This window comes from Lissotriton vulgaris, chromosome 2_1, assembly GCF_964263255.1.
Source record: "Lissotriton vulgaris chromosome 2_1, aLisVul1.2, whole genome shotgun sequence".
Lineage (NCBI taxonomy): Eukaryota > Metazoa > Chordata > Amphibia > Caudata > Salamandridae > Lissotriton > Lissotriton vulgaris.
Genome location: NC_141687.1, coordinates 391,700,811 through 391,727,795, shown reverse-complemented (window position 1 = coordinate 391,727,795; position 26,985 = coordinate 391,700,811). Strand labels below are relative to the sequence as shown.

The 26,985-nt window shown below is 45.1% G+C and overlaps 1 protein-coding gene across 4 annotated transcripts in view; it reads right to left on the bottom strand.

The window, feature by feature from the left end:
* Nucleotides 1-26,985, bottom strand: part of CFLAR (CASP8 and FADD like apoptosis regulator) — a 462,739-nt gene that overhangs the window by 88,352 nt on the left and 347,402 nt on the right. For all 4 annotated transcript variants that reach the window (XR_015308382.1, XR_015308381.1, XM_086955239.1 and 1 more), the window contains one exon: nt 16,458-16,510. Coding sequence is in view for 2 of the 4 variants with exons in the window: in XM_086955239.1 (XP_086811365.1) it covers nt 16,458-16,510 (53 nt within the window). In the remaining 2 variants the exon portion in view is untranslated. The remainder of the gene's footprint in view (nt 1-16,457; nt 16,511-26,985) is intronic.

The following is a 26,985-nucleotide window of genomic DNA, read 5'->3' as shown; positions in this document are numbered from 1 at the left end:
GGTGGATGTGGTGGTGGATGCGGTGGTGGTGGTAGTGGTGGATGGGGTGGTGGATGGGGTGGTGGTTGTAGTGGATGTGGTGGTGGATGTAGTGGTGGTGGGTGTGGTGGTGGTGGTGCATGCGGTGGTGGTGGATGCGGTGGTGGATGTGGTGGTGGTGGATGTGGTGGTGGTGGATGTGGTGGTGGATGTCATGGTGGATGTGGAACTGATGGTGGATGTGATGGTGGTGGATGTGGTGGTGATGGTGGATGTGGTGGCAATGTGGTGGATGTGGTGGTGATGTGGTGGATGTGGTGGTGATGTGGTGGATGTGGTGGTTGTGGATGTGGTGAAAGTGGTGGTGGATGTGGTGGTGGAAGTGATGGTGGTGGATGTGGTGGTGGAAGTGATGGTGGTGGGTGTGGTGGATGTGGTGGTGGAAGTGATGGTGGTGGGTGTGGTGGATGTGGTGGTGGTGGATGTGGTGGTGGATGTGATGGTGGATGCGGTGGTGAAGTGGTGGTGGATGTGGTGGTGGATGTGGTGGTGGTGGATGTGGTGGTGGTGGATGTGGTGGTGGCGGTGGATGTGGTGGTGGCGGTGGATGTGGCGGTGGTGTATGTGGTGGTGGATGTCATGGTGGATGTGGATGTGATGGTGGATGTGGTGGTGGATGTGATGGTGATGGTGGATGTGGTGGTGGATGTGGTGGTGGATGCGGTGGATGTGGTAGTGGTGGATGCGGTGGTGGTGGTGGTGGATGTAGTGGTGGTGGATGTGGTGGTGGAAGTGATGGTGGTGGAAGTGATGGTGGTGGGTGTGGTGGATGTGGTGGTGGAAGTGATGGTGGTGGGTGTGGTGGATGTGGTGGTGGTAGATGTGGTGGTGGATGCGGTGGTGAAGTGGTGGTGGATGTGGTGGTGGATGTGGTGGTGGTGGATGTGGTGGTGGTGGATGTGGTGGTGGATGTGGCGGTGGATGTGGCGGTGGTGTATGTGGTGGTTGTGGTGGTGGATGTCATGGTGGATGTGGATGTGATGGTGGATGTGGTGGTGGATGTGATGGTGATGGTGGATGTGGTGGTGGATGTGGTGGTGGATGTGGTGGTGGATGCGGTGGATGTGGTAGTGGTGGATGCGGTGGATGCGGTGGTGGTGGTGGTGGTGGATGTAGTGGTGGTGGATGTAGTGGTGGTGGATGTGGTGGTGGAAGTGATGGTGGTGGATGTGGTGGTGGAAGTGATGGTGGTGGATGTGGTGGTGGAAGTGATGGTGGTGGGTGTGGTGGATGGCGTGGTGGAAGTGATGGTGGATGGCGTGGTGGAAGTGATGGTGGTGGGTGTGGTGGTGGTGGATGTGGTGGTGGATGCGGTGGTGAAGTGGTGGTGGATGTGGTGGTGGTGGATGTGGTGGTGGCGGTGGATGTGGCGGTGGTGTATGTGGTGGTTGTGGTGGTGGATGTCATGGTGGATGTGGATGTGATGGTGGATGTGGTGGTGGATGTGATGGTGGATGTGGTGGTGGATGTGGTGGTGGATGTGGTGGTGGATGCGGTGGATGTGGTGGTGGTGGATGTGGTGGATGCGGTGGTGGTGGTGGATACGGTGGTGGTGGTTGTAGTGGATGTGGTGGTGGATGTAGTGGTGGTGGATGTGGCGGTGGATGTCATGGTGGATGTGGAGGTGATGGTGGATGTGATGGTGGATGTGATGTGGATGTGATGGTGGATGTGGTGTTGAATGTGGTGGTGGATGTGGTGTTGGATGTGGTGTTGATGGTGGATGTGGTGGTGGATGCGGTGGTGGTGGATGTGGTGATGGTGGATGCGGTGGTGGTGGTGGTGGATGTGGTGGTGGATGTAGTGGTGGTGGTGGATGCGGTGGATGTCATGGTGGATGTGATGGTGGATGTGATGGTGGATGTGATGGTGGATGTGATGGTGGTGGTGGTGGTGGTGGTGGTGGTGTTGGTGGTGGATGTGATGGTGGATGTGGTGTTGATGGTGGATGTGGTGGTGGATGCGGTGGTGGTGGATGTGGTGATGGTGGATGCAGTGGTGGTGGTTGTGGTGGATGGAGTGGTGGTGGGTGTGGTGATCCTGTGGGTTCCATAAGGGTTTGTGACAGAGAAAAGATGATCTTATTTCAATAACATTTAAATTTGTGTCTGCAATTACAATGTGATACAACCTATGTCCATCTAATTCTTTCAAAATGCCATGTGCCTCAAATATAAAAGACATGCACTGTTTATTCAGCACGTTTTATGCTTTTTTTCCCCCAGTGAACATTTGTACAATCTGAACTCTATCATTGGCTAATATTGTCTATTTAGTCACACAAAAAAAACAAGCATGCATTCCATCTAGACATTGACACTATGCAGCTCTGGGGCCTAGCATTTGGGCTTAAACAGCCTCTGAAAACTGAATCCAAGGGACCGTTTCGTTTGGCAGGAGGGAAATATAGCGCCAGCTATGGGATTTATTACACTGGCATTAACTTCGCCTAACAAGTCACTTGTGTAACATTAATATTTAAATGATCCTGTGGTAAAGTTTACACCAGGGGATCCCCGCTTCAAAAGGCTCAATCGAGCATTACAGGCCATTGATTTGCTGGCACTGCAAGGACCAGCGAGCAGACCCCACTGCAAGACACTGGGAAGAGAACTGAAAACAAATATCTGAACAGCGCACGATCAAGGCAGAGGCGTCGCGGCTGTTCGCTCAGAAGCAAACTGCGTTTTTAAAGGAGATTATGAATTTGGCAGCGTTCAGCCCTTCAAATCCTATAAGTAATTTTGACTACATCTATTGCCGTTTTTGTGGCTTTCTGCAGCCTTTGTAGTCCGGGAGTTAAACGCGTGTTTACTGCACACATTTATTATAGCAATATTCCACTTGGTAACAATACTTTTAAACCGTCTTAATATCAGGTAAACCACAGAACCAAATAAAGAATAAAAATAACATGTGTGTGCTGTTGTTCATTGGGTGTGCTGGTTTCTACTTAACCAAGCATTGAAGTATGGTATCTTCGCCAGCCGGCTCCAGTGAAGGCACTCATTAGCCGGGAGCGCCTTCGGTTTCACTCGGTGTCAGACACATGTCACCCCTTGAATGGGCTGTTGTGGTGCACAAGATATGGAGCCGATCAATAAGTGTGCAAGCTTGATTTTAAAAAAAGCGCCGTGATCTCGAGGAGCGATGAAGTCGTGCGGGGCCCCCTCACAATTCCCGTTTCTGAGAAATCTGTCAAAAAAACACGGATGAAAAAGTTACAGTTCTACCTCGCCGGTACTCGCGTGAAATTGCTTGTCGCTGTTTTCTGGCAGTGATTGCCGGGTCTGTGCTGCTAGCATTAACCATGCTGACAGGGCATACGTTTTACGGATGGCGGTGGTTGCCCGGCAGATTACTGTACAATGTAGATTTAATCTCTCCCCGGTCCTGACAATTTCAAGCGAAAGGTTGTGAAATATCCAACTGCTGTCCTGAAACAAGACGGAGGGAAGGCAGAGAAGGGGGCGGGGGAGGAGAAATGCGACATGGCAGGCAGGGGAGGGGGCCGAGCGACGGAGGGAAGGCAGAGAAGGGGGGGGGGGAGGAGAAATGCGACACGGCGGGCAGGGGAGGGGGCGGAGTGGGGAGAGGGTGTGAAAGCAGCAGGGGCCTTTGAAGTGAAGTTAAGCTTCACTTCAAAGGTGTGGGAGGAGTGCGGTTGAGGGAACAGACGGCGATTTGGTGATGTGCACGCGCATTTTAGGTCAATGCACTTGCGCATTGACCTAAAAGCCAGGGGCACAGCACCAAATCGCCCAGTTGGGTAAAGTCTGTTTAAGACGCTATAGTCTCGCCTCTTCAATGCGCTTGCGCATTGAGAGGCTCGACCTAAAAAAAGAGTGAGAAAGATAAAAAAGTGAAAAAAGGGAGAAAATGTGGGTGGGAGTGAAATAGGGAAATGTACTGCAATTTACAACACTCAGGTCACAAGAAAAATATGATATTTAATTAATCCGATAACATTCTAAACTGCATTCTATACTGCAGGACGTAGAATATATAGCACCAATTATGAACATATACCCAACAAATGGTGCAGAACATGCAGATTTTGGAGCTTTCAATACCAAAATGTGTAGGTCTCATTATTTACATGGCATTTTTCCTTCCCCCACCACTCTACTGTTTCACCTCATACATAGTCCATTCAAAATGTGTTTCCATGTTATTTTATTATTGTGAACGCGTGGCAGCTGCCATTTTCTACTAGACCATTCAGCATTTCAAAAAGAACTCTTTGGCTGGCTATTTGCCTGGCTCCTGAATGGGCGCTGGAAGAGAGATCTAAAATACTTTGGCTGTCATATAGATCTAAGACCTGTAACTGGCTGCCTCTAGATGAGTTGTTCCTGTACCCTACCATCTTCGGGCCCAGCTTCCGAAAACATCTGTTGAAAGCCTTCCTAGCTAAATGTGCAGAGAAAAGGAAGGCAAAAAAACTCTATTCTGTCCACGGCTGTAGCTCACGCTCAAATCAAATCAGAACCCGTCTTGGTATTGAGCCGTATCTTTTATGGGTGAAAAATATACAGCAATGGTACCTGTTGGTCAGATAATGCCTTAACACTGGCCATTTCTTGGTGGTATACCCAATACACAGCATTGTTTCTGTTACTCTTACAGCCTATAAGTGATTGTCCGTACAGAGCACCATGCACTTAATCCTCTTTTGCAAATACTATTCTGCGTTGAGGTCTGTATACATCTTACCACTCTTGAAGCAGACCAAGATAAGGCCGTTCCAGGCTGCCCCGGAGTTCCTTCAAAGGCTGTACACAGTAAAGCTATGCTATTCAGTTGTGACTTATATGCAGCAGACTATACGCCTGCACTCTGTATCATGGCCAGCAGAAAGCTGGCCTCTATAGTAATTGCCTTTTGGACACTGAATGCTTGAAATGCTGCAGGGTAGTACACTTCATGATGTATAAGTCAACCCAGACAGTTTTAAATAGGGCTTAATTACATACTGTAACAGAACTGCTTTGTAATTGGCTATGTCCTGCAACCAGTATATACACATGTAAAACTGATACTTCTTTGATATTGAGCCGCTTAAGGTTTTTTTTATACTTTAAGGTTTTCATGATGCATCTGCTGTTTATGTGTACTTTTATGATTTTTAATCAAAATCAAATAAAGGATTGACTTACTTTTACTTATCTATTTACTTATCTAACTGGTGTCAGGCATCTTGAAACCAAATAAATAAAAAAAGAAAATGATGCTCATTTCATTGTGCTGATACACACATGCACGTCACTGCAGAGTGATGCAGCAGTGGCTGCGTCATTGTGCCTTTTTAATTTTCTTTCTTCAAAATTGCTGTAAAGCATTGGCAATAAATATTGGCAAAGTCAAAGGATAAACAAGGTGAGACCTATTGGCTTTGTGAAAGCTTGTTACTATGTTTTACCTGCTTGTGCACCAGTGACTTCCTGACCAAATGGAATTTATACTACATATGTCTTCATATAGCCAAAGAAAAAACTGGAGATCTGTGGAACTGCATGTCACAATCAGTGAGTTGAGAAGTTTGTCATTAGAGACTAAAGTGACCTCATATTTAGCTACGACTACCTTTTATCTGTGGTAGAAATGCATTGTTTATTCACCCATTAGTCTCTATCAGAGCAACTACCCCTTTACCATCCCTATCCAGAGAGGCACATACTGCAAACAGAGGTTTCCTGGTCTGTTCCTAGATGGAAGGGCACTGGCAGAACTGGCACTGAGCTGCCCAAACACATTTAGGATCTCAGGAGGGATATGTCTATTTTTTCACTAGTCTGGGTGTTATTGACCTCAGTGAGTTCACAGTCAAAGCATGCATGCTTTGCTGAATCTGGGAAAACACTGAAGCCATACACAATGTTAACATTTTAATATTTTGACTAGACTATTTCTCTGTAGGAAGTGCAATATCATAATCCTGAACTGTGCTTTGAATGTAAGCGTGAAAAGTCACCATATGTTTACCTGGCTAAGTACACATCACCATAATAAGGTTCTGGAGTGTACATCCCACATTGATCTTAGATTTGCAAAATAAACATCATTCAAACCCTCTTTGGTGGTTCCAGGTGGTCTGCAGGTCAAAATCAGGTTTTGACTTAAAATATTTCCAATTTGCTCTCTGCTTGATCTCTATAAGCTCTTATGGCTGAAGCGGTGGTTGATGGCTTTTTTTCTTCCAGACTAAATATGTCAAGTGCAACTTTGCTTTCTACCTTGATAACTCCTAATCAGAATGATCAGTAGGTGCTTTTGAATTCCACTGTCAAATATGATGCACTTCTTTGGCAGGCTGGTATTTAACCGCCCGAGTGCTGGAGACCCTGGTTATCGCTTAATGTAAATTACATCATTTCACATAAAGTTCTCCTGTCGTATATCAAAAAATTCAGACATAATGACTGACTGACTGACTGCCTGCCCCAATTCCTGCTTTGCACTTCTGGTCACATTGCCTCAGTTGGTCACTGGAGTGTTTTTGGTTTAATCCTTTGACAGAATGCCATTTGTCTCAGTGTTGAGCAGGAAGACAAGTGGTGTGTTCTACGTGCAGAAACTTTGGATCATAGTGATAAAGCAAACACTAATTTGGATACCTTTGACATTTGTCCTCCTACCCCCAATTCTATGAGTAGTCTGAGCAGCCCCCCAACAACCTGTTAAATGCAGTGCAGGCACCTTTATTGAGTATAGAAAACAAGGACTCTCCTAATTCTGTACAGTTAAAGCAATGTTGTTTATACTATTGTGGATGCAAAGTAATCTGAAGATAATGCTCAATCAAGGACAATATGTGGTTATGATTAAGATCATGCAAAATGTCACAGGAACATGCCATGGATTTGATGCACTGCGGGATAAGGAAAAAGCTTCTTACCAGTATGCATCTGTTCTTGGCATGTAGAGCTGTAGTTTTGTATACTTGTGCTTAGATTACCATCTAGTATTGGGCTCGGATGTTTGCATTTGTCTTGAAAGAAGTCTTTGTAGTCACGAGGGGACTCCTCCTTAGGACAATAGTGCGTATGGGCATCGATTCCATCTCTAGATTGTTTTGCCATGGAGGGTTATGATGGAGTTAGTAAGAAATAGAAAATATGTCCATGTGTAATGTGTCGAAGTAAGATAGTACTAGAATAGAGGTATTCGGGGAGGCGGGTGGGCGTATACGAAACTACAGCTCTACATGCCAAGAACAGATGCATACTGGTAAGTAGCATTTTCCGTTTGAGGCATATGAGCCGTAGATCGTATACTTGTGCATAGACTATACAGCAGTTACGTCCTTAGCGGTGGCTACTAGTATCTGTTGCAGTGGTTTGAAAAAGTGTTCTTAATACAGCCTGGCTTGCACATCTACACAATAGTGCTTTGTGAAAGTGTGTGGTGTAGACCAAGCTCCTGCTTTGCAGATATCTAGGGGAATGTTCCCCAAGAATACCGTAGAAGCCCCTAGTTTGCGTGTGGATTGAGCTCTAGGGGGAATGGTTAGTGTACGTTTGGCCTTAAGATACCATATTTGGATGCATTTAACAATCCACCTTGCAATACCTGCTTTGGAAATGGGATTGCCCTTATGAGGTGGGGAGAAAGCCACAAAGAGTTGTTTAGTTTTCCTAAAGGGTTTTGTCCCTTCAATGTAGTAAAGTATTGCTCTATTAACGTCTAACGTGTGAAGAGCCCATTCTGCCACGGAGTCTGGTTGTGGGAAAAAAACCTGGGAGTTCAACAGACTGGTTAAGATGGAAGGCAGAAACGCCTTTAGGTAAAAGTTTTGGGTTAGGCCTATGAACCACTTTGTTATGATGGATTTGTAAAAATGGTTCTTGTATGGTTAATGCCTAGAGTTCACTAACTCTTCTGAGAGATGTGATAGCGACTTAGAGGACTGCTTTCCAAGTGAGGAACTGTTGTTCGCATTTGTGCAGAGGTTCAAAAGGGGGACCCATGAGTCCAGTAAGAACAATATTTAAAATCCATACTGGAGAGGGTGGACTTCTAGGTAGAATTATTATTTTAAGTCCTTCCATAAATGCTTTAATAGCGGGTACTCTAAACAAAAAAAGACAAGTGTTGTCTGTTTCGAAAATAAGCTGCTACTGCAGCGAGGTGTAGTCTTATGGATGTATATGCAGGGGAACAGCGTTTACAAAGCAACTTTTACCAAGCAGTACCTTTACCACGCAACTTTTATAATGCAAGTCGTTACAACGACTTGCACTGGGGGGGCGCTGTAGAGGGAATAGTTTAATTTACTATCCAAAACCTTCCCTACTATCCAAGGGGACTGGAGTTGGAATAGTAAATTAAACTATTCACTATCCAGCGCCCCCCAACCCCCCAACGCAAGTCGTTGTAAAGACTTGCGTTGTAAAACCTGCGTGGTAAAGGCATGCGTTGTAAAAGCATGCGTAGTAACGACATACATCCTATATGCAAGGTTACATTGTTGTATGTGTAGGAGATAACATACAAGGTTTTGAATAGAAGCATCTAGTGGATTGATTTTGTTATTTGTACAGTAAATTACAAATTGTTTCCACTTTGCGGTGTAACATGTCTGCTGGTAGGACGTCTGGCTTCTTTAATGATGTTCATGCAGTCTGGTGGGAGATTGAGATAACCAAACTCCAAGACTTCAGGAGCCAGATCGCATGGTTGAGTTGATTGGAATTTGGATGCCTTATCTCTCCATGGTTCCAAGTGAGAAGCTTGGGTGAGAGGCGCAGTTTTTGATGAGGAACTACTGATAGTTCCAAGAGGTTTGTGAACCATGGTTGTCGGGCCCATGTTGGAGCAACAAGGATCATTGTGAGGGAATGCTGTTTGAGCTTCCGAACCACCTACGAAATTAGTGGGAGAGGAGGAAAAGCGTAAGCAAATTTGGCTGACCAGTTCATCCATAGCGCATTGCCTTTGGACAATAGGTGTGGATAACTGGACGCGAAGTTTCGGCATTTTTAGTTTTGATGTGTGGCGAACAGCTCAATTTCTATCTGGCCCCACATGTGAAAGAATGGAAGAACTTGAGGATGATGTACCCATTTGTGGATCTGCTTCTGTTTAATGACTGAGCAGATCTGCAATTTGATTGTGTACTCCTGGGAGGTGTTCTGCAAGGAGATATGTGTTTTGCGGAATGGCCCACCGCCATATGCTTTGAGCTAGTTGTGAAAGCTGTAGAAAGTGTGTCCCCCCTTGTTTCTGTATGTAGTACATTGCTGTCGTGTTGTCTGTACGGACTAGGACAGCTTTGCCTACCAGATGGAGCTGAAAGGATTTTAGTGCCAGAAACATTGCCAGTAGTTCCAGGTAATTTATGTGGTGGTGTTTTTGCCGAGGGGTCCATATACCCTGGATGGTATGGTTCTGAAGATGAGCTCCCCAGCAGGTGAGCGGTGTGTCTGCTGTTAGCACTATCTGTGGAACCGGGTAGAGGAAGACCGCCCTTTGGAAAGGTTTTGTGTATTCCACCACTGCAGAGAGCAATGTGTGCGGCTGTCCACTAACACCAGATCTGTTAGCTGACCTTAATAATAAATAATAATAATAATTACGCACTTATATAGCGCACGACTACCCGTAGGCATCTCGGCGCTTGTACGAATACCGCAGAGGAACCCTTCCTGGCCTTTCCCTGTGAGGAGCCCACTCCTGGGCACCCCCAAGGTGAAGTCAGGCATCCTCAGCATTGTTGGGGTCGTTGTAGAGATTAAGCAAGTTATTGCCCAGAGGTGCAGAGTGGGGCTCATGATCAGAATAGGCACCGAGGCGAGAATTATCAGGTCCGAGGAAATTGAGCCCAAGACACGCCAAGGCGGGAATTGAACCCTGGTCCCGGCCAGACTCCTGCATCAGGGTTTGCCGCTCTAACGATTTTGCCACACTTCTCTACCTTGGGCCTGGTTCCACTGACGTGCCAAACACTCCTGTACGGGACACATCTGGAGTCTTGCATAAGGGACGATGAGAATGCAAGAGGCCATCATTCCAATCAACTGCATGAACACTCGAGCTGGTTATGAGTGTTGAGGATGCAATTTGGATATTAGAGCTTGCATACTGCTTATCCTGAGAGTGTTGGGGTGTGCTAAAGCTTTTGAAGTGCCTATTGTAGCACCTGGGTATTGTTGAGTGTTGGACGGTTGGAGGTGGGATTTGGTGAAATTCACTGTGAATCCCAAGTTGTGAAGCAGCTGGATTGTTTTGTGTGTGTGTTGCACACAGCGGCTGTGTGACTTGGCTTTTATGAGCCTGTCGTCCAGATAAGGGAACACGTGTATGTGTTGTCTCTGTAAGTGAGCTGCCACTACTGCGAGGCACTTGGTGAAGTCTCTGGGTGCTGTAGTCACTCCGAACGGAAGGACTTTGAATTGATAGTGTTGACCGTCCACCACGAACCTTAGATATTTGCTGTGAGCGGGGTGAATGGGAATATGAAAGTAGGCATCCTTTAGATCTAGAGTGGAGAGAAAGTCGCCTTGATGAAGTAGTGGGAGCACCTGTTGGAGAGTGACCATGTGGAAGTGGTCTGACTGAATGTAGAGGTTTAACGGTCTGAGGTCCATTATTGGCCTGAGAGAGCCGTCCTTTTTTGGGATTAGAAAGTAGAGGGATTAAACCCCTGTGCCTTGATGAGGCAAGGGGACTGGTTCTATTGCATGTTTTTGTCAAAGAGAGAGAACCTCTTGTTTGAGAAGAGTCAGATGTTCTGAAGACATTGGGCATTGTCTGGGAGGGATATTTGGGGGTGTGGAGGTGAGTTCCATGCAATAACCATACTGGATAATCTGTTTTACCCACTTGTCTGTTGTGATTGATTTCCAGACAGGTAGGAACTGTGAGAGGCGTCCCCCAACAAGAGTAGAATGATCGGGGGAAGTGAAGGGAAGTCACTGCTTGGTGGTAGGGGAGTTGCAGGTATTGTTACCGCGACCTCTTTCCTTACCATTGTTGCCTCTGTAGCCTCCACAAAAGTATCCTCTGGAGGAATTATTCTGATTGGGGCTCTTATAAAAAGAGGAGGGATGCTCAGAGCCAATAGGTTTGGAGCCAGCCCTGTAAAAGGAGAGACAAAATTAACCACTTGGGGTTTGCAAGGCCTACATGGCCTTGGCAGTCTCCACATCCTTTTTGATCTTCTCTAACAATGTATCTACTGTGGGCCCAAAAAGATGCTCCTGGTCAAAGGGCTGATTAAGAATAGCGGACCGCACTTCCAGTTTGAATCCGAAGATTCAGAGCCAAGCGTGCCTGCGTAACAAAACAATGGTATTCAGAGCACAGGAGGCAGTATCGGCTGCATCAAGCGCACATTTGATGGACGTATTTGTTATCAATTTTCCCCTTCCGTATTAGGTCATTAGCTTTGTCTTTGAATTGGTCTGGAAGATGTTGTATTAGCTTTTCAAGCTCATCATGGTAAGCACTGTCCTATCTGGCCAACAAAGCTTGGGCATTGATGTGCAGCTTGTGATGCAATGCGTTTTCCAGATGCATCTATAAGTTTGGATTCCATATCAGGAGGAGGGGTGTTGCCTGTGCTTTGTGAATTTGCTCTCTTGCGTGCATTGTACACTACAAGAGAATCTAAAGGGACCTGACCTTTAATGTACACTGGGAGCTGCCTTGTATTTTTTGTCTATTCTGATGTTAAGAATCCTGGCTCTGACGGGGTCCTTAAAAATCTCTGGTGCATGTTTTTTTTTTTATAAATCTTTTTATTGTTTAAAGCAAAAATAAACAGACATATCTGGTGCCATACATACATCCAATAATGACAGGGTGAGTTGGTACAAAAAAAATAGGATAGTCGTGGAACAGCAAAGATATTCGAGAGGCTCGCACGATTAAGCACAATATAAAATTGCATCAGTATAACCGATTAACAATTCAGTTGCGAATCCTCAAAACCTTCCCACCCATAAAATCAAAACAGCAATAACATCACCTTCCCACCCATAACATCAAAACCAGGTACTAGAAGTTAAGGATCAACGTCAGGATATTTCGGCAATATTACGAGTAAAGGAAAGACTGAGAAAAAGTTGAAAAAAAAGGGAGAAAACCATATGGGCGAGAACAGAAAGAAAACAATAAACCCATCCCCCCACCCTGCACCCCTGCAAACGGCTATCGCCTAACCCCCAGTAGCAGTGTGCCTGTCGCCACAACTAACTAGGTACTAAATGAAGAAATCTACCGAAGTAGAGAAGAGAAGTGGAAGAGGGCATAGTTGTACAGGCTCCCGGTCGCCCCCCCATCCCCGCCAGAACCAAGGACCCCCAAGTTGAAGTCAAGAAATCAATCGGACAACAAATATGTGTCTTAACAAGGGAGTCTTCAAACACCACCCAGCCTTACTATTGCATTAGTTTAGCAAATCCCGTGCCCATCGATACTTGAGTCAAACCCAGTCTTTCGATCTCATCCTTGCCCCTTCCGACACATGAGTCACCACCTGATAAACCACCTCTTCCACAAGACAGTCCGAGTGCGAAGAAACTATCATAGAACTCAATGCAAAACAAGGTAGGAGAACGAAAGTGCCGTGAACATCGTCAGGTCCAGAGACTCCATTCCCCGTTATGAACTCCCAGCGTAGATTCGTCCGCCATCTTAGCGGCTCCGATACATAGGGAAGTGACGCACTGTCATTCCGATAACAGTTCTCATCAAAAGTTTCTGGAGTGGGAACATCAATTAATCCTCCCATGGTCGGCAACGATCGTAGGTTTAACAATCCATTGGTGGCATTGAACTTGTGTTCGTTTTCCAAAACACTGGTCAAAGGCTCCGATACCTCACACAATGGGGGGTCTACTTCCTTCATCAGAGTGGCCATATTGAATGTCTCGATTGTCGCTGTTTCTTGTAGTGGAGTAGGGTCCGGTCCAATTCGTGCTCCATCGTCGCCTGAATGCGGTCTTCAACGTACACCTGAAGTGACTCAATGGCCGCCAACACTATTCGCAGCGACGGGCCACTCGCGGTCTGTTCAGCCACTCGTCGATCGGTGTCGATCATGATCGCTTCCCCCGCGGCTCGATCTCTCAGAGGGGAACGGGCGAATAGGAAACAGTCGACTGCAGAGGGAGACTTATTTATTGTTTCGATGGTATCCTGGGGCTGCTACCGCAGGCAGAGAACCAAACCCAGTGAACACCAGCGGGCGGGTACCGGGTCACCGGGCAGGGCCCCCGTCCACAACTGCTAGCGTTAGGCTGTCACCCCTCCTCCGACCTTCACCAAGGCAGCCCGCCGTCGTCCACATCAATTCAAAGAAACAAAAGAAAAATGTTTTTTGTCCACACAAGTAGACCGGACCCAATCACACCACCACAGCCGATGTTGTTGAACTGAAACCCGGATGGGCCAGTACTCGAGACCCCGGCATCTGGGCAGATCTAGGCCGCAAACTTCCACTCGACATATCTTCGTCAGCCGAGCCAGTAGAGATCTCGAGATAGCACCATTAATCTCATGGCAGGTTCATACACATTGTGGCGGGCGCAAAGACAGTATAATTGACAGGATATTCCGGCGGGAGGCTGAGGTCGGCGGAGCCGGGAGCTCACGTGGCCATCTTGGTTGCTAGCGTGGCTCCTCCTCCTCTGGTGCATGTTTTAACACGCCTTTTAACATTGGCAGTGTATGTGTGGACATTTGTGTGGGTGTAAATGTTTTCAGTAAAAAGTCTACCCTTATATGGTCAGAGTGTAACTGCAGCCCGTGGTACTGAGCAGCTCTGTTAATGAGTTGTGCAAATCCGATATTGTCATCAGGTGGTGATGACCTAGAGGGATACATGTCCGGGTCATTGTGTGGGTCGGGATCTGTGTTGTAATCATCCCAAGGATCTGGATTGTGTGGAATGGTATCTACGTCATCATCTTTATCTGGATCTCCATTACCATCCACATCACTATGGCCATCTTCATCACACTGGTTGAGGTGAAATTGTATGTTGTGGGGAGTGAACTGGTGAAATTAGCAGATTTGGATTAACTGGAGAAGGAGAAAGAGGTGGTGTAGTGTTAGTACCCATCTCCTTTCACTTCATGGGTATGTCAGGGTGTACTGAAGTGTCCAATTTTCTCTTTTTAGGAGGCTTGGCGACAACTTTGCCAGTCTCTGGTTCAATGTAGAGAGTCTTTTGTTTTGGATCCGAAAAATCTGTTAGTTGTTGTGCGGGTACAATGTCTTTTGTCGGTGCCGAAGACATAGGGTTAGAATGTTGTTTAGCCCATGTCTCTGAAGCTTTCTGTGGTGTCTTGGACGCCTTAGCTTTTGGTATAGGAGTTTGTGGCTCCAAGTGTTTTTTCGGCTTCAACGCTTTGTTCGGTGCCTAAGATATTTTTGGCTCTGAAGGTTTTTCCGTTCCATATGCTTGTCGTTGGTTTGTTTCGACGCTGAGGGCTTCGGCGTTGAGGATGTTTTTGGCGTCGACGAAGAAGGGTGTGGCACCTCGTTGGTTTTAGACTTCGGTGCCGAGGTTGATTTTTCAGCACCGGAATGGGGATGGCTCGACCCAAAGCCAGAAGGCTTTTATTTTGTTTCATTGCAGGGCCCGCCGGCGGGTCGTCTGAAATGTGTTGCCGGTGTCAACCTGAGCTTGAGGGCGAAGGTGTTACCGGAGCCTTAGATTTGGTTTTGGTTGGGAGAGGGGCTGCGGTACTCACGGAATGCTGAGCAGGGGTGACTGCCTGGTCTTCGACGTCGGAGTCGTCTGCTTCGGAGACAGAGATCTCTCCTTCATTAGCTTGTTGTTCCGGATGGAGATAGGGATCTGCTCTGAAAATGTCCTGAATCGAGCTGCTTCCGCAAGAGACTTCGTGACATCGAGCCCGACGGTCATGGATGATTTTCTTCGACCTATGAAATGACCAGGCCTCGCAGTTCTTGTCTACGTGCTCCGGGGAAAGGTAAAGGTTACAAACCTCGTGTAAGTGCGTGTGTGGGAACTTAGCACCACACCTGTGGCATTTTATGAAAGTCAATTCCATTGACTGCTGACGTGGTGAGCGCGGATGGGCCTAACGGCACTCGTCGAAGGTTGGGGATTTTCTATATTTTGAAGATACGCATCGAAAAGGAAACGCGTTTGAGACAATACCGTCGAGTGGAGAGGGACTGCGTGTCGAAGGGGGTTCGAAAACGACACCAACCCGGAGCGCAGCAAATCACATCCTAACCCGATGGCGTAAAAAACCATCTGGGGATGGAGTCCATACCCATGCACACTATCGTCCTAAGGAGGAGTCACCTACCTTGTGACTACAAAGACTTCTTCCAAGACAAAAACAAAGTGCAAACATCCGAGCAAGTATGCAATCTACAGCTCATATGCCTCAAACCTTTATTTCTGACAAAACCCTCTTGAGAATTGTTCATCCAACCACTACATAGTAGTAATGAAAAGCATGATCATATGTATTGAATTCATACAGCAAAACTAAAGTATTACCAGTCCCAAGCAAACATAGAAGCCAAACTTAAGCTCTCATAAGACAAAGGTAGCAGCATGCAATGGCAATCAGTTGATACTTTAAACCACGAAGCACCAGATAATGAAAATATCAGAAACCTGCCTAGACATTTCTGTGCCCCCTGCATAACAAGGTCAACTTTACAGACACTGGTATTGGCTAGTAAATCAGCTAGAAGATTGCAGAAACAAAAATTGTTTTTGGTGGTAACATACAATGGGCTTCAAAACACCTCCCAAAATAGTCAACAGTCATAGAGTATACACATTTGGTTCTTGAAAAATACCACTACTACTATATGTATTGTTTTCTTTGTGCAGAATGGGGAAACTAATATATGTCGTTTTTGTACAAATAAAGTCACTGTGCCGATTCAATTATTTCCATTCTCAGCGCGCTACATATTGCGATGCTGGTCCGAGACTCATTCACCTAAGAGGGTTACAGGCAATAAAAGCTATTGTCTACAAAAATATTAACGGTGGTCAAACAGAAGTTTACTTTTAGTAACAATGTTTTCTATGAAATTACGTACAACAGTTACTGCCGGAACAAAGAGATACCTTGTACTGATTAAAGACCTGTTTGTAAGACTGTCGGCAGTCTCCTCAACTCTGCATTCAGGTGCTACTTTCATAGGTTCAAACATTTTCAATATTACTGCATTGAGTTGTCAAAGATCAACGAAGACAAAATCAGAAGCATCAGACTCAAGCGCACACACCTTACAGTCCTACAAGCTTTTGTAAAGGAGCCTTATCTGGCTGAACTCTCTGGTTAGTCTCCTTAGTATGCGTCTGCATGTCCTGCATGTCCTTACTTCGCGTCTGCATGGTTCGACATAAATACGATGCATTACTGATTTACAAAAAGTGGAAATGTTCATTGGAGAGAGCTGTATTCTCTTACCTGGTATACAGAGGCTCCACTTTCCTGAACTGAGACAGGAAGGTTTTCTGCTGCTGTGGGTGAAAAAAGAAAACAGCAATTGTGATTAGTGCTCAGTATGGGCCTGCATCTGCTTCCGAACCAACCTGTCTGCGGTGTCTACCACAACACTGTCATTTATCTAGGTCAATCAAAGTATATACCTATCCTAATCTGACATCATCTTAGATGCCCTTAAAACAATCTTTCTGCTAAAAACATCTTGTCTTTCTCATATACTATGTAGTTCTTTCGAGAACTGAGGCATAACAAAGAGCAGATTATTCAAGCGTAGGCAGCAGGACTCTAAAAACAAGAGCAGGGCACAAATATGAACCTGTGCAATCTTAGAAGTTCTTATTTATATCAAGAATTTGGTGCCAATATAGACATTAGCTAGGATTAGGATAGAAGAACTAGTTACTTCACCATTCACTTAACTTCAGTAACATTCTTTCTGGGGGATATTCCATTTAACTGCTGATTCCTCATCTTTAGACTATTCCCCAGGTGCCTAACTGGATCTGGAAGCTTTGTCAGCAATACTTCAGAGTGCAACTAGGTGGCACCATGTAGCTCTGTACTGCCCCAGAAATGACCGAGCAGAGCCACGAGTGCTACCGCTGCAAGCAGACATCAGTTTCTTGCTTGACACTGTCTGCACCCTCCGATGCAGGGCATTAAACAATTGTCAGTACCAGTATGCAGATTCTAAATTGAGACCTTTTTAAATGGAAAAAAGAGGCTACTCGACAGAACAGTATGAGAAAGGGTAGTGAGAAATCTGCAGTTAAATACAGTACCCATCAGAAAGAGCATTACCAAAGATAAGTAGCTTGTTTTTCTGATTAATATTTCTAACAAATGATCCTTCACCTTTAGGATAGATACATAAGCAGCAGCTCTCGGACTGTGGGGTGGACACAGTCAGAAGTAGCGGTTGCCCTAGAGGATAGAGCTTAGTCCTTCCAGAGCCTACTTTTTGGGCAGTGCATAGCAGATCTTTATACAGACGACAATCTACCTGGACAGAAATCTCTTCTGTGTAGTTTTCACTTAATCACCACGTACAACCACACAAAAACCCAACCACCTGATGGTCCTTAGTATGACTGATGTAAAAGCTTAAAGCCCTTTTGAGGTCTAAACTATTGAGTTGTTCTGCCTCTTTCGAGGTATGAGGGAGGGGCAAGGAATGCTGGGAGAATTATAGATTGGCCAATGCGGAAAGCAGTCATGACATTTGGCAAGAAGGTTGCCAGAGCTCTCAGTTCCGAGTGCCAATTTGTCCGGGAAAAAGGTTGAGTAGAGCGGTGTACAGCTAGTTCCACTAGCACACCCCTGCAACAAGCTGAAATGGTTGGAATGAGGAAAACAGTCTTTAAGGTCAGAGGATACAACACGCAGCTGTGTATTTGCTCAAAGGGCGTACACATAGGAAATGTCAAGACCCTTTAAGGGACCGCTGAGGCATTACAAACAGGCTGGGAGTGAACGTGTCAAACATGTAATAATAAAAAGAATCACAACAAGTGATTTAAACTAAGACGGTAGGTCCATTAAATGCAAAAAGGCCAAAAGTGCAGACAACATTTAAAATTGCAAGGCCTTGCTGGGCCAAAGATGCAACAAACAATAAAACATCCGTCCGTTTGACTCGTAAATGGTCTGTCTAGGAGAACTCCACACCAGGCCACAAATTTGTTACAGCACACAGAATACATGGGCTTTTTGGGAGGGCGTCTGGCAGCAAGGATGACATCCACAAGTATGATCAAATACAGTTGATCCACGATCAGCCCCCACCCATATATTTGTTGGTTGTGCAGGTTCTGGAGAAGGACCCTGTGCTGGTAAGACGACAGATCCACCTGAAGTGGTAGCCTGCCCGGAGGACAGATGCTCATGCCCGGAAGTTCCAGGTTGCACACTCTCCTGGCCCAATCCGGAGCCACTAGGATGACTAGGGACTCAGCTGTTCCTGATCTTTTCAGAAGCTGGGAAAGTAAAGGCAGGAAGGCAATCAGGAGTCCCATGTTGCATTCCAGTCATATTGGATCTTCCAGCGAGGGTCTGTGTGAAAACTCTAAGACACCAAATTTTTTACACTGTGTTCCCAGCAGTTCAAAAAGGTCTAACCAGGATTCTTTCCACTGCCGGAAGATGCCTTGCACCACACTGGGATGTACACATGATTCAAGATCCACCAGGCACTGCCAGATGAGCTTATCTGCCGTGGCATTTGAGGAGCCGGCCACTTCATTCATGATCTGGGAAATGCCTTGATGGTCCAACTAACTCCAGGAGGCACACAACAATCAATGGCAGACAAATGGTCAGCAACTTCAACAGATTTATATGGAGCCGGTTTGCCGCTTGAGACCAGAATCCTCTGATCTCCACCTACCCCAAACAATCTCCCCATCCCAGCAGTGACGCATCAGTCCAATTGCTGTCGAGCAGCTAACGCTGCAAAAACCCTTGCAGTTTCCTCTAAATGGCATCTCACAGGTTTCTTTGGTGCTGGAACGATTAGAACTGGAGATTCCACCGCTGAGATTGCATATGCCACCAAGCATAATTGACACGGAGAATAGCAGGTTCCTAAAGGCGAAAAAGCCTAAGAGCTGCTTTCACCGAAATCCAGGCTCATAACCCAAATGTCCTGGATTCGTGGTAACAGAGGAAAGGCCCTGAACTGTACGGTATCCAGCACACCTCCAATAAAAGGAAGTCTCGGGAATGTGTCAGGTGCAACTTTGGCTTTGGCTTGTAGATTCTGAACCCCAACGTCAGTAGACTTGCTGTAATCTGGAAGTGATATACAACGGACTATGGGGATTCCGTCTTCTACAGTCAGTCACTGAGGTAGGAGAAAACCTCAGGCATACCTATGCTGAACAATTTGAATGACCCATCTGTTGGATGGGATTGATTGCCACCCTGGGATTAAGTGATGGATGGATCCTGCACCCCACAGGGTGGTGGTGCAAAACTAATGGTAAGCTAAAGCATCCTGGTGCTTGTTGCTCCAGGGGAAGCAGACAAGGATGAGTAGTACTCTTAATGGCCTGCACACAGCCTACCAAACTCACGTTCTCGACCTTGAACAGCTTGGGGTGATTGCAGCAGAGACTGGGGGGATGGACATGCCTATTTGCTAGTCCCCTAGAGTAGCCTCAGAATTATGGAGGAGTCTCGTTCGTTATCGGAATTAACCAGACAAATCGCTCCACCAACTAAGAACGGCCATGCACCACCACCCACAGAATCGAGAAAGAGCTATCAATCTGTCAATCCTTTCCGTGTCCGGGCCGGGTGAGGTTTCCCCTTGTTGAGTCAAATTAAGCCACAGGCTCCTCTCCTGGTGGTGCCCTTACGCGACCCCCAGCAAGATCCTATAGTAACCTGGATTGAAACGCCGTTGACCTTTCAGCGCAAATATTGGCGCGAAATACGAAGCGGTTGAACATTTGAATACTTGTAAAATGAATTTCTAATCCATCTTGAACTGCCGTATATTAAGGAATACACTGTATATTTATTCACCAGTCACCTTGCGCCACTCACACGGTTTTCACTGTCACACCTAGAGCACCACGTACAATTTGGGTTATTTTTCAGTTGTTGTGATTTGTATACTGCAGTGCTGCTATAACTGTTAACTATATTTTTGTTCCTTTTCCTAAAAATCTTTTATAGATAAAATGATGCTTTTAGCACATGTCAGAATTACATAGAGTCTCCTTGTTTTCCTTTCAGATAATGTATTTACATATCTTTACTAATTGTCTTTAACTAATACAAGTTGGGACATTGTTGTTCTTATACCATGATGATATGGGGCAGACTAGAAGGGCTTGGAGGCTGCGATTGCTGGGCAATGGTGGACTGGCCCAACCACTTGCTGCCTGACTCTCAAAGTCTGTGGGAACCGCATCCTCAGCTACGCAGAGGCTGGGAAGCTTATGCGTCCCAATGGTTAGGCGGGTACAGACACAGGTGGGAGACCCATCCATGGCATCAAAAGGAGCAAACTGTGAATTAAGGATGATGATGGCCATGGAAAGGTCAAAGGACTTGGCCGTAGCCCTGCTGCCCTTAAAGTGCTCCGGCAAAGAATCCACTTTATCTCAGAAAAGACTGGAGTCAAAGGTCATGTCCATAAGCAACGCTTGGACATCCCCTGAAAATCCAGTCGCCCTCAACCAGGCCTGACAATGTAAGGCCACTGTCGATGAAACCACTATGCCCAGTGAGTCAGTGGTGTCCAGTTCACAACATATGGTGAGCTTGGCTGCATCTCTCCCGTCAGTAACAGCCTGCGAGAAGACGGCCCGGGCCTCCTCTTGGACCGTCAGCAGCACCTGCGCAATTCTGTCCCACAAAACGTGGGAATAGCAGTCTGTAGTAATTGAGGCAGAGGAGAGAATAATTCATAAAAGATTTATTGAGTTACACGGTCGTGGAGCACAAGGGAAAAGCTCCACCAAGCTCAGCAGTTAGGGCCAACAGTAATAAAGCATTCTAGGTGGCTAGGCAACAGCAACAACCTAGCAACACCAACATTCTAATTAACAAGAATGCATGAACTCAATACTATTCAATACTACATACCTCCCCTTGTTCCCAAACAAAACAAAACAAGACAGAATAAAAAAATGAAAAGAAAAAAAGATAATGAAAATGCACAATGTATATAGAGCTAGACTATAACAAGTAAAGCAAAAACTTATCTGTAGCGAACAGAAACTGTAACAGAAGGTAAAGCGTAAAGCTTATCTGTAGAAAACAGAAACTATACCAGAAGGTAAAGCGTAAAGCTTATCTATAGCGAACAGGCAAAGAACATTTCCTCAAACTCTTCCTAACACACACATTATTAAGAGAGCCATGACCGACCAATCCGACCTTCATGTGAGTTAGAAATATTTTTAGAGATATCCAAATTCTCTTGAGAAGAGTTCAGCTCAGAACTATGCATGACTTTAGAGACTCTGTTAAGGTTCCACCAATGTCCCCCTTCAATTTGCACAGCATTACCATAAACCTTTAGAACACGTTGTGGTTTGCTAAATCTGCTCTCACCTTTCTTAGCATACAGAGGAGATTTGATTTTAACAAAATCACCGACATTGAGAAAAGACATTTTGACACCTCTTTTTGTATCAAACCAACTATTTTGTTTGGTCTGTGAAACAGTCACATTCTCCATGACACGATCCAGGAGATCATCGATACTTGTGGCAGACTTGAGCAATTTGAACATCCACCCTGGTCTAAACGATGTGTTGACATTTCTTCCCTTCATAAGGACAAACAGAGCAAATTTGGTGATAGCGTGTGGTGTAGTCCTGTAGTACCACATCATATCATCAAGAGCTCGTCTAACATCATGATGGCCCATTCTTGGCCCACTTCACACAATCCCTAATCACTCAATTCATCCCCTCCACAAGCCCATTAGTCTGGGGATGGTAAAGCAAGCTTTTGATGTGGATGACACAGACAGAAAAGAGGAAAGATTGAAATTCACTGCTGATAAACAGTTTGCCATTGTCCGAGACACCAGCCTCTGGAAAACCCTCTCTCAAAAACACATCGGTAAGAAAATCAATAACAGATTTAGTGTTAGCATCTCTCACCAACCTGATCTCAGGCTATTTAGACGCATAATCAACTAGAACCAAGATATATTTATATGGCACATCATAAGGACCTTGTGTATTTATCCCTACCTTTGCCAAGGGTCTGTCCGGACACTCAATGGGATTCAACAGAGGTGTGGACACCTTAAGGGACTTATCAGAGGAACCACAAACACAAAATTCCTTGATCATGTTTTAAACTTCAACATCCATGGATGGCCACCAGAAAGCATCACGAAGACGGCGCTTTGTGAGAGTAATACCAAGGTGTCCTTCATGCACACGTCTCAAAATCCCTGACCTGAGGGAAGGAGGAGGAATAAGTTTCTCACCTCTTAGTAATAAACCATCTTCGAGAGACAACTCTTGACTAATTTTACAGAAAGGTTGAAGCAAGGGAGACAGAACCTTTTCACATGGCCATCCCTTTGTAACCAAAGCGCTGATATCCTGAAGAATTAAGTCAGAAAGAAAAGCTGATCTCCATTCCTCCTCAGAACCCACGTTATGTTGAGGAATATCTAGAGCAGCAACAAAACAATCTTCACAATGCTCATCAATAAGATCGTCAAATGTTATGTTATCCTGCTATTTTCACTAACTTGAAATCTAGAAAGGAAATTGGCTCTAAAATGTTTCCCACCAGCGATATGTTTGACCTCAAAGTGGAATTTTACTAGTCTGGTGACCATTCTAAGAATTCTAGGAGTAGAACCCTTACTCATACCATCTCCCAAAATACTAACAAGGGGCTTGTGGTTTGTGAGAAGCGTGACATGTTTACCCCAAACGTACGGGCAAAACTTTTCTATGGCCCAATAACATGCCAGTAACACCTTTTCTATGACAGAATACTGATGTTCTGCGCCTCTCAGTACATGAGAGGCAAAACCTATGGTGTTTTCAATACTCTCAACTTTCTGAGTCAAAATGCCTCCCAAACCCACTTGACTGGTGTCAACCGTGATGAAACATTCGTGAGATGGGTCGAAAGGTTTAAGAGCCTTGCAACCACTCAAAGATGATTTTACACAATTCAAAGCATTCACACACTCCACATCCCAGTCAAACGCAACACCTTTCTTCAAAAGAGAACTTATGGGGCAAACAACTGTGGCAAAATTGGGAACAAACTTAGAATAATATTCACAGAGACCCAGTAATGATTTAACCCCTGACTTATCAGTTGGGGCAGGAGCATTGTTGATAGCTTCCAACAATCCGGGCTTGGGACCAACACCATCTTGAGACACAACGTGACCAAGGTACTCAACCTTGTTGCAGGAAAACCCACACTTTTCTGATTTGAGCACAACCCAGTGTTCCTTGAATAAGGACAACACTTTGTCTAAAGTCACGTCATGGGCAACACTGTCCTTACCGAAAACAAGGACATCATCTTGAAACACCAAGACTGAGCTCACATCTCGAAGGATATTGTTCATAATCCTCTGGAAGACGGATGCCGCTGAGGCCAAGCCAAAGGGCATCCTACAATACTGGAAAGTTTAGAGTGGGGAAACAAAAGCTGTGAGGTGTTTGGTTTCAGGGTGGAGTTCAACTTGATGGTAAGCACTCGCTAGATCGAGCTTGGAGAAACATTTGGCTCCCTTGGTAGCTGCAAAGAGATCAGAGATTTTGGGTAATGGATGGGAATCAACCCAAATCTCTTTATTGAGGGACCTCAAGTCCACACAGACCCTAAGTTGGCCATTTTATTTACGGGCAACCACCAAGGGAGAAAGCCACAAGGAAGATTCGGCAGGTTGGATGACTCCCTTGGAACACAATTCTTTGAGTTCTTTCTCCAAATCAGATCTAACGCTGAATGGTACACTCCTAAGCTTGTGCTTAAGAGGAGTGGAATCATGCTTGACAACAATCTTGTGCTTAAAACCTTTAACTTTACCCAAACTGTCACCAAAAACAGAAGGGTATTTTTCTTTCCACTTTTGTTTGATGTCATCACAACATTCTACAACGACTTGCTCTCTGGTGCCAGGCTTCAACATCATCCCAAATAACCCTTGGTGAAACCAACCAAGGATGTTGAGTCCCTTAACAGCAATATAGATTTTACCCTGGATGCATCTACCTTTAAAATATATTTTATCCTCAAAAAATCCCAATAGTTCAATCTTCCGTCCCTCATAAGACACTGGGGAACGATCTGGAGGAGAAAGTTCAATAGAATCACCCCACGTTTCTACAAAAAGTTTTTTTGTTATCATTGTGATCCGGGAACCCGGATCTACCAGGAGAGGAGACTCTTTTCCCCAACACCAATATCGACAATTGGATCACGACAATCAGAAGGGTCACCTTCTATAACTTCCACTGAGAAGCCAACCATAATATGTTCTTCACTCTCCTCTCTAATTACAGAAATTGTGTCTGAGTCACTTTCACGATCGGATTCTACAATACACACTACAGATTAACATTTTTCCTTTTAAGGCAGACCTTGGCAAAATGTCTACCCTTTTGCAATAATTGCAAGTAACAGATATAGCAGGGCATCTACTGTTCTTACCACTAGGAGGGTTACCACATCTAATACAGAGGTTAGGATTGACTCCATCAGGTTTGTTAAACTTGGGAAGACTTTTGGGTACACTAGTTTTAGCTTTAGAAAAGGTCGTTTTCCCACTTTTGACAACATTAACACCATCACTGACCTTATCAGCATTTTTGTCTTCGCGTTCCTTTTACAAGCTCAATGAAATCTCAATGCTTTTGGCTATTCTTAAAATCTTGTCAAGAGTGGGATCGGCTAAGGTTAACAGTTTCTGTCTAATGTTCTTTTCTTTGCATTGACAAACAAATTGGTCCCTAATAAATTAGTCTGTGAAGTTCTCAAACTTACAAACTGATGCAAGACGTCTCAATGTAGAAATATATGTGTCAACATCTTCGTCTTCCGTCTGTTTCCTTTTAAAAAACGTATGTGTCAGAACAATGAGACTGGGCTGTTTATCAAATCTCTTCTTTAGTTTCAACACAGTTTGTAGGAATCCATCTAAACCATTACTTTCTTCAGGAGTTAGTTCAGGTAGGTGTTTGAAGATGGACCTTCCTTCGAAACCCAAAGAGTGAAGCAATGGACATTTTTTTCTGTCAGCCGTGTATCTTGTTGCTCCAATCGCTCCTAAATAAGTTTCAAAAGCATCAAACCACTTCTCCCATAGAACAGGCGGTTCTCCAGGGGAATCAAAAAAACGAAGGAGGAGGGTTTACGGATTTCATGGTGCACATGTTGACAAAATATTGGAAAATAAAAATGGATATCCAAGTCAATAAAATTGAGACGGAAGAATTGTAACAACTAGAGCAAGAACACTTCCTCAACATGGTAGCAAGGAGATGAAGGAATGCGTATCTCAATAAGATGCACAAAAATGCAACGAATGTGTGCACATCACAGATGAAGAACATAGGTGTGTGCAACTCCATGTAGTCCAAAAAAAATTTGAAAAGTGTGCACATCACTGAAGCACGAAGGATGATGAATGTGTGCACATCACAGAAGGATACTAGGACTCAAATAAATGAGAAAAGAAATCTGTTATTTAAAAAGTAAAACGTTCTGTGTAGAAAATGAACAAACATTCCCAAAAACATAGAAATACAAGATTCTGTTATGAGGAAAGAAAATTGATTTATTCGTAAAGTGTGTGCATCACTGTTGACTTAAATTAATGCACGAAGAAGGTGTGCGCATCACCGAGAGAAAACTACTATGACGTAGTATTTCATCTTGACCACCAGAGGAAATGCGCAGGGAAAACCGGTTAGATAGGAAAATATAGTAGGGTGTGCGCATCACCGTGTGATGCTTAACATTTACAAACATGTTTCAGATCCAGTTAGATGAAACGCAATCTTGAGCGTAACCATTGGCAATGAAATGCACAGAATGTATCCAAAATGGCCGCTCCGGCGTACGTGGTGAAGCGTGAACGACGTGAAGTGTTGAGAGTGACTGGAACGCAAACACGAAGAGAAAGAGAGAAGTGATGGAGTGTGTGAACTCCGTCTGCATTCTGAGGTTGCCAAGGAGAGCACCTGCGGTGAGTGGCCGTTGTAGAATTATTTAAAAATAAATGTTTTCATTATAATGTCCCCAAAGCAAATGTCAATAATTCTCAAAGCGCGAAGAGGAATGCAACCAACTGGGCTGAGCTTACAGTGCTTAGGAAATGCAAATGCTACTTACCAGTATGCATCTGTTCTTGGCATGTAGGGCTGCTGACATTCATATCTGTGCATAGATCGCTACCTAGTGTTGGGTCCGGATGATTGCACATTGTTGTCCTGGAAGAGTCTTCGAAGTATCACGAGATAGGTGGCTCCTCCCCTGGACTACAGTGCGCATGGGCATCGCCTCCATCCCCAGATTGTTTTTAGCCATTGGCAGAGATGGAGTGAAGAATGTGAGTGATGACCATGCTATGAGCATATGTATGTATATGAATGAATTCTGCAGCTGCTACAGGCGCCGGGGAGGAGGGTGGGCGATATGAATGTCAGCAGCCCTACATGCCAAGAACAGATGCATACTGGTAAGTAGCATTTGCAGTTCGAGGCATGTGGGCTGCTGAATTCATATCTGTGCATAGAATACATAGCAGTCCCTCCATTAGCGGCGGTCGCCCGTGCCAGCTGCAGCAGTCTGAAAAAGCGTTTTTAGAACAGCCTGACCAACAGCTGCCTGCTGTTTGGAATGCACGTCTACACAGTAGTGTTTAGTGAAGGTATGTGTGGTAGACCATGTGGCTGCTCTACAGATATCTTCTAAGGGAATGTTACCCAGGAAAGCCATAGAGGCCCCCAACTTTCTGGTGGAGTGGGCCCTCGGTGGG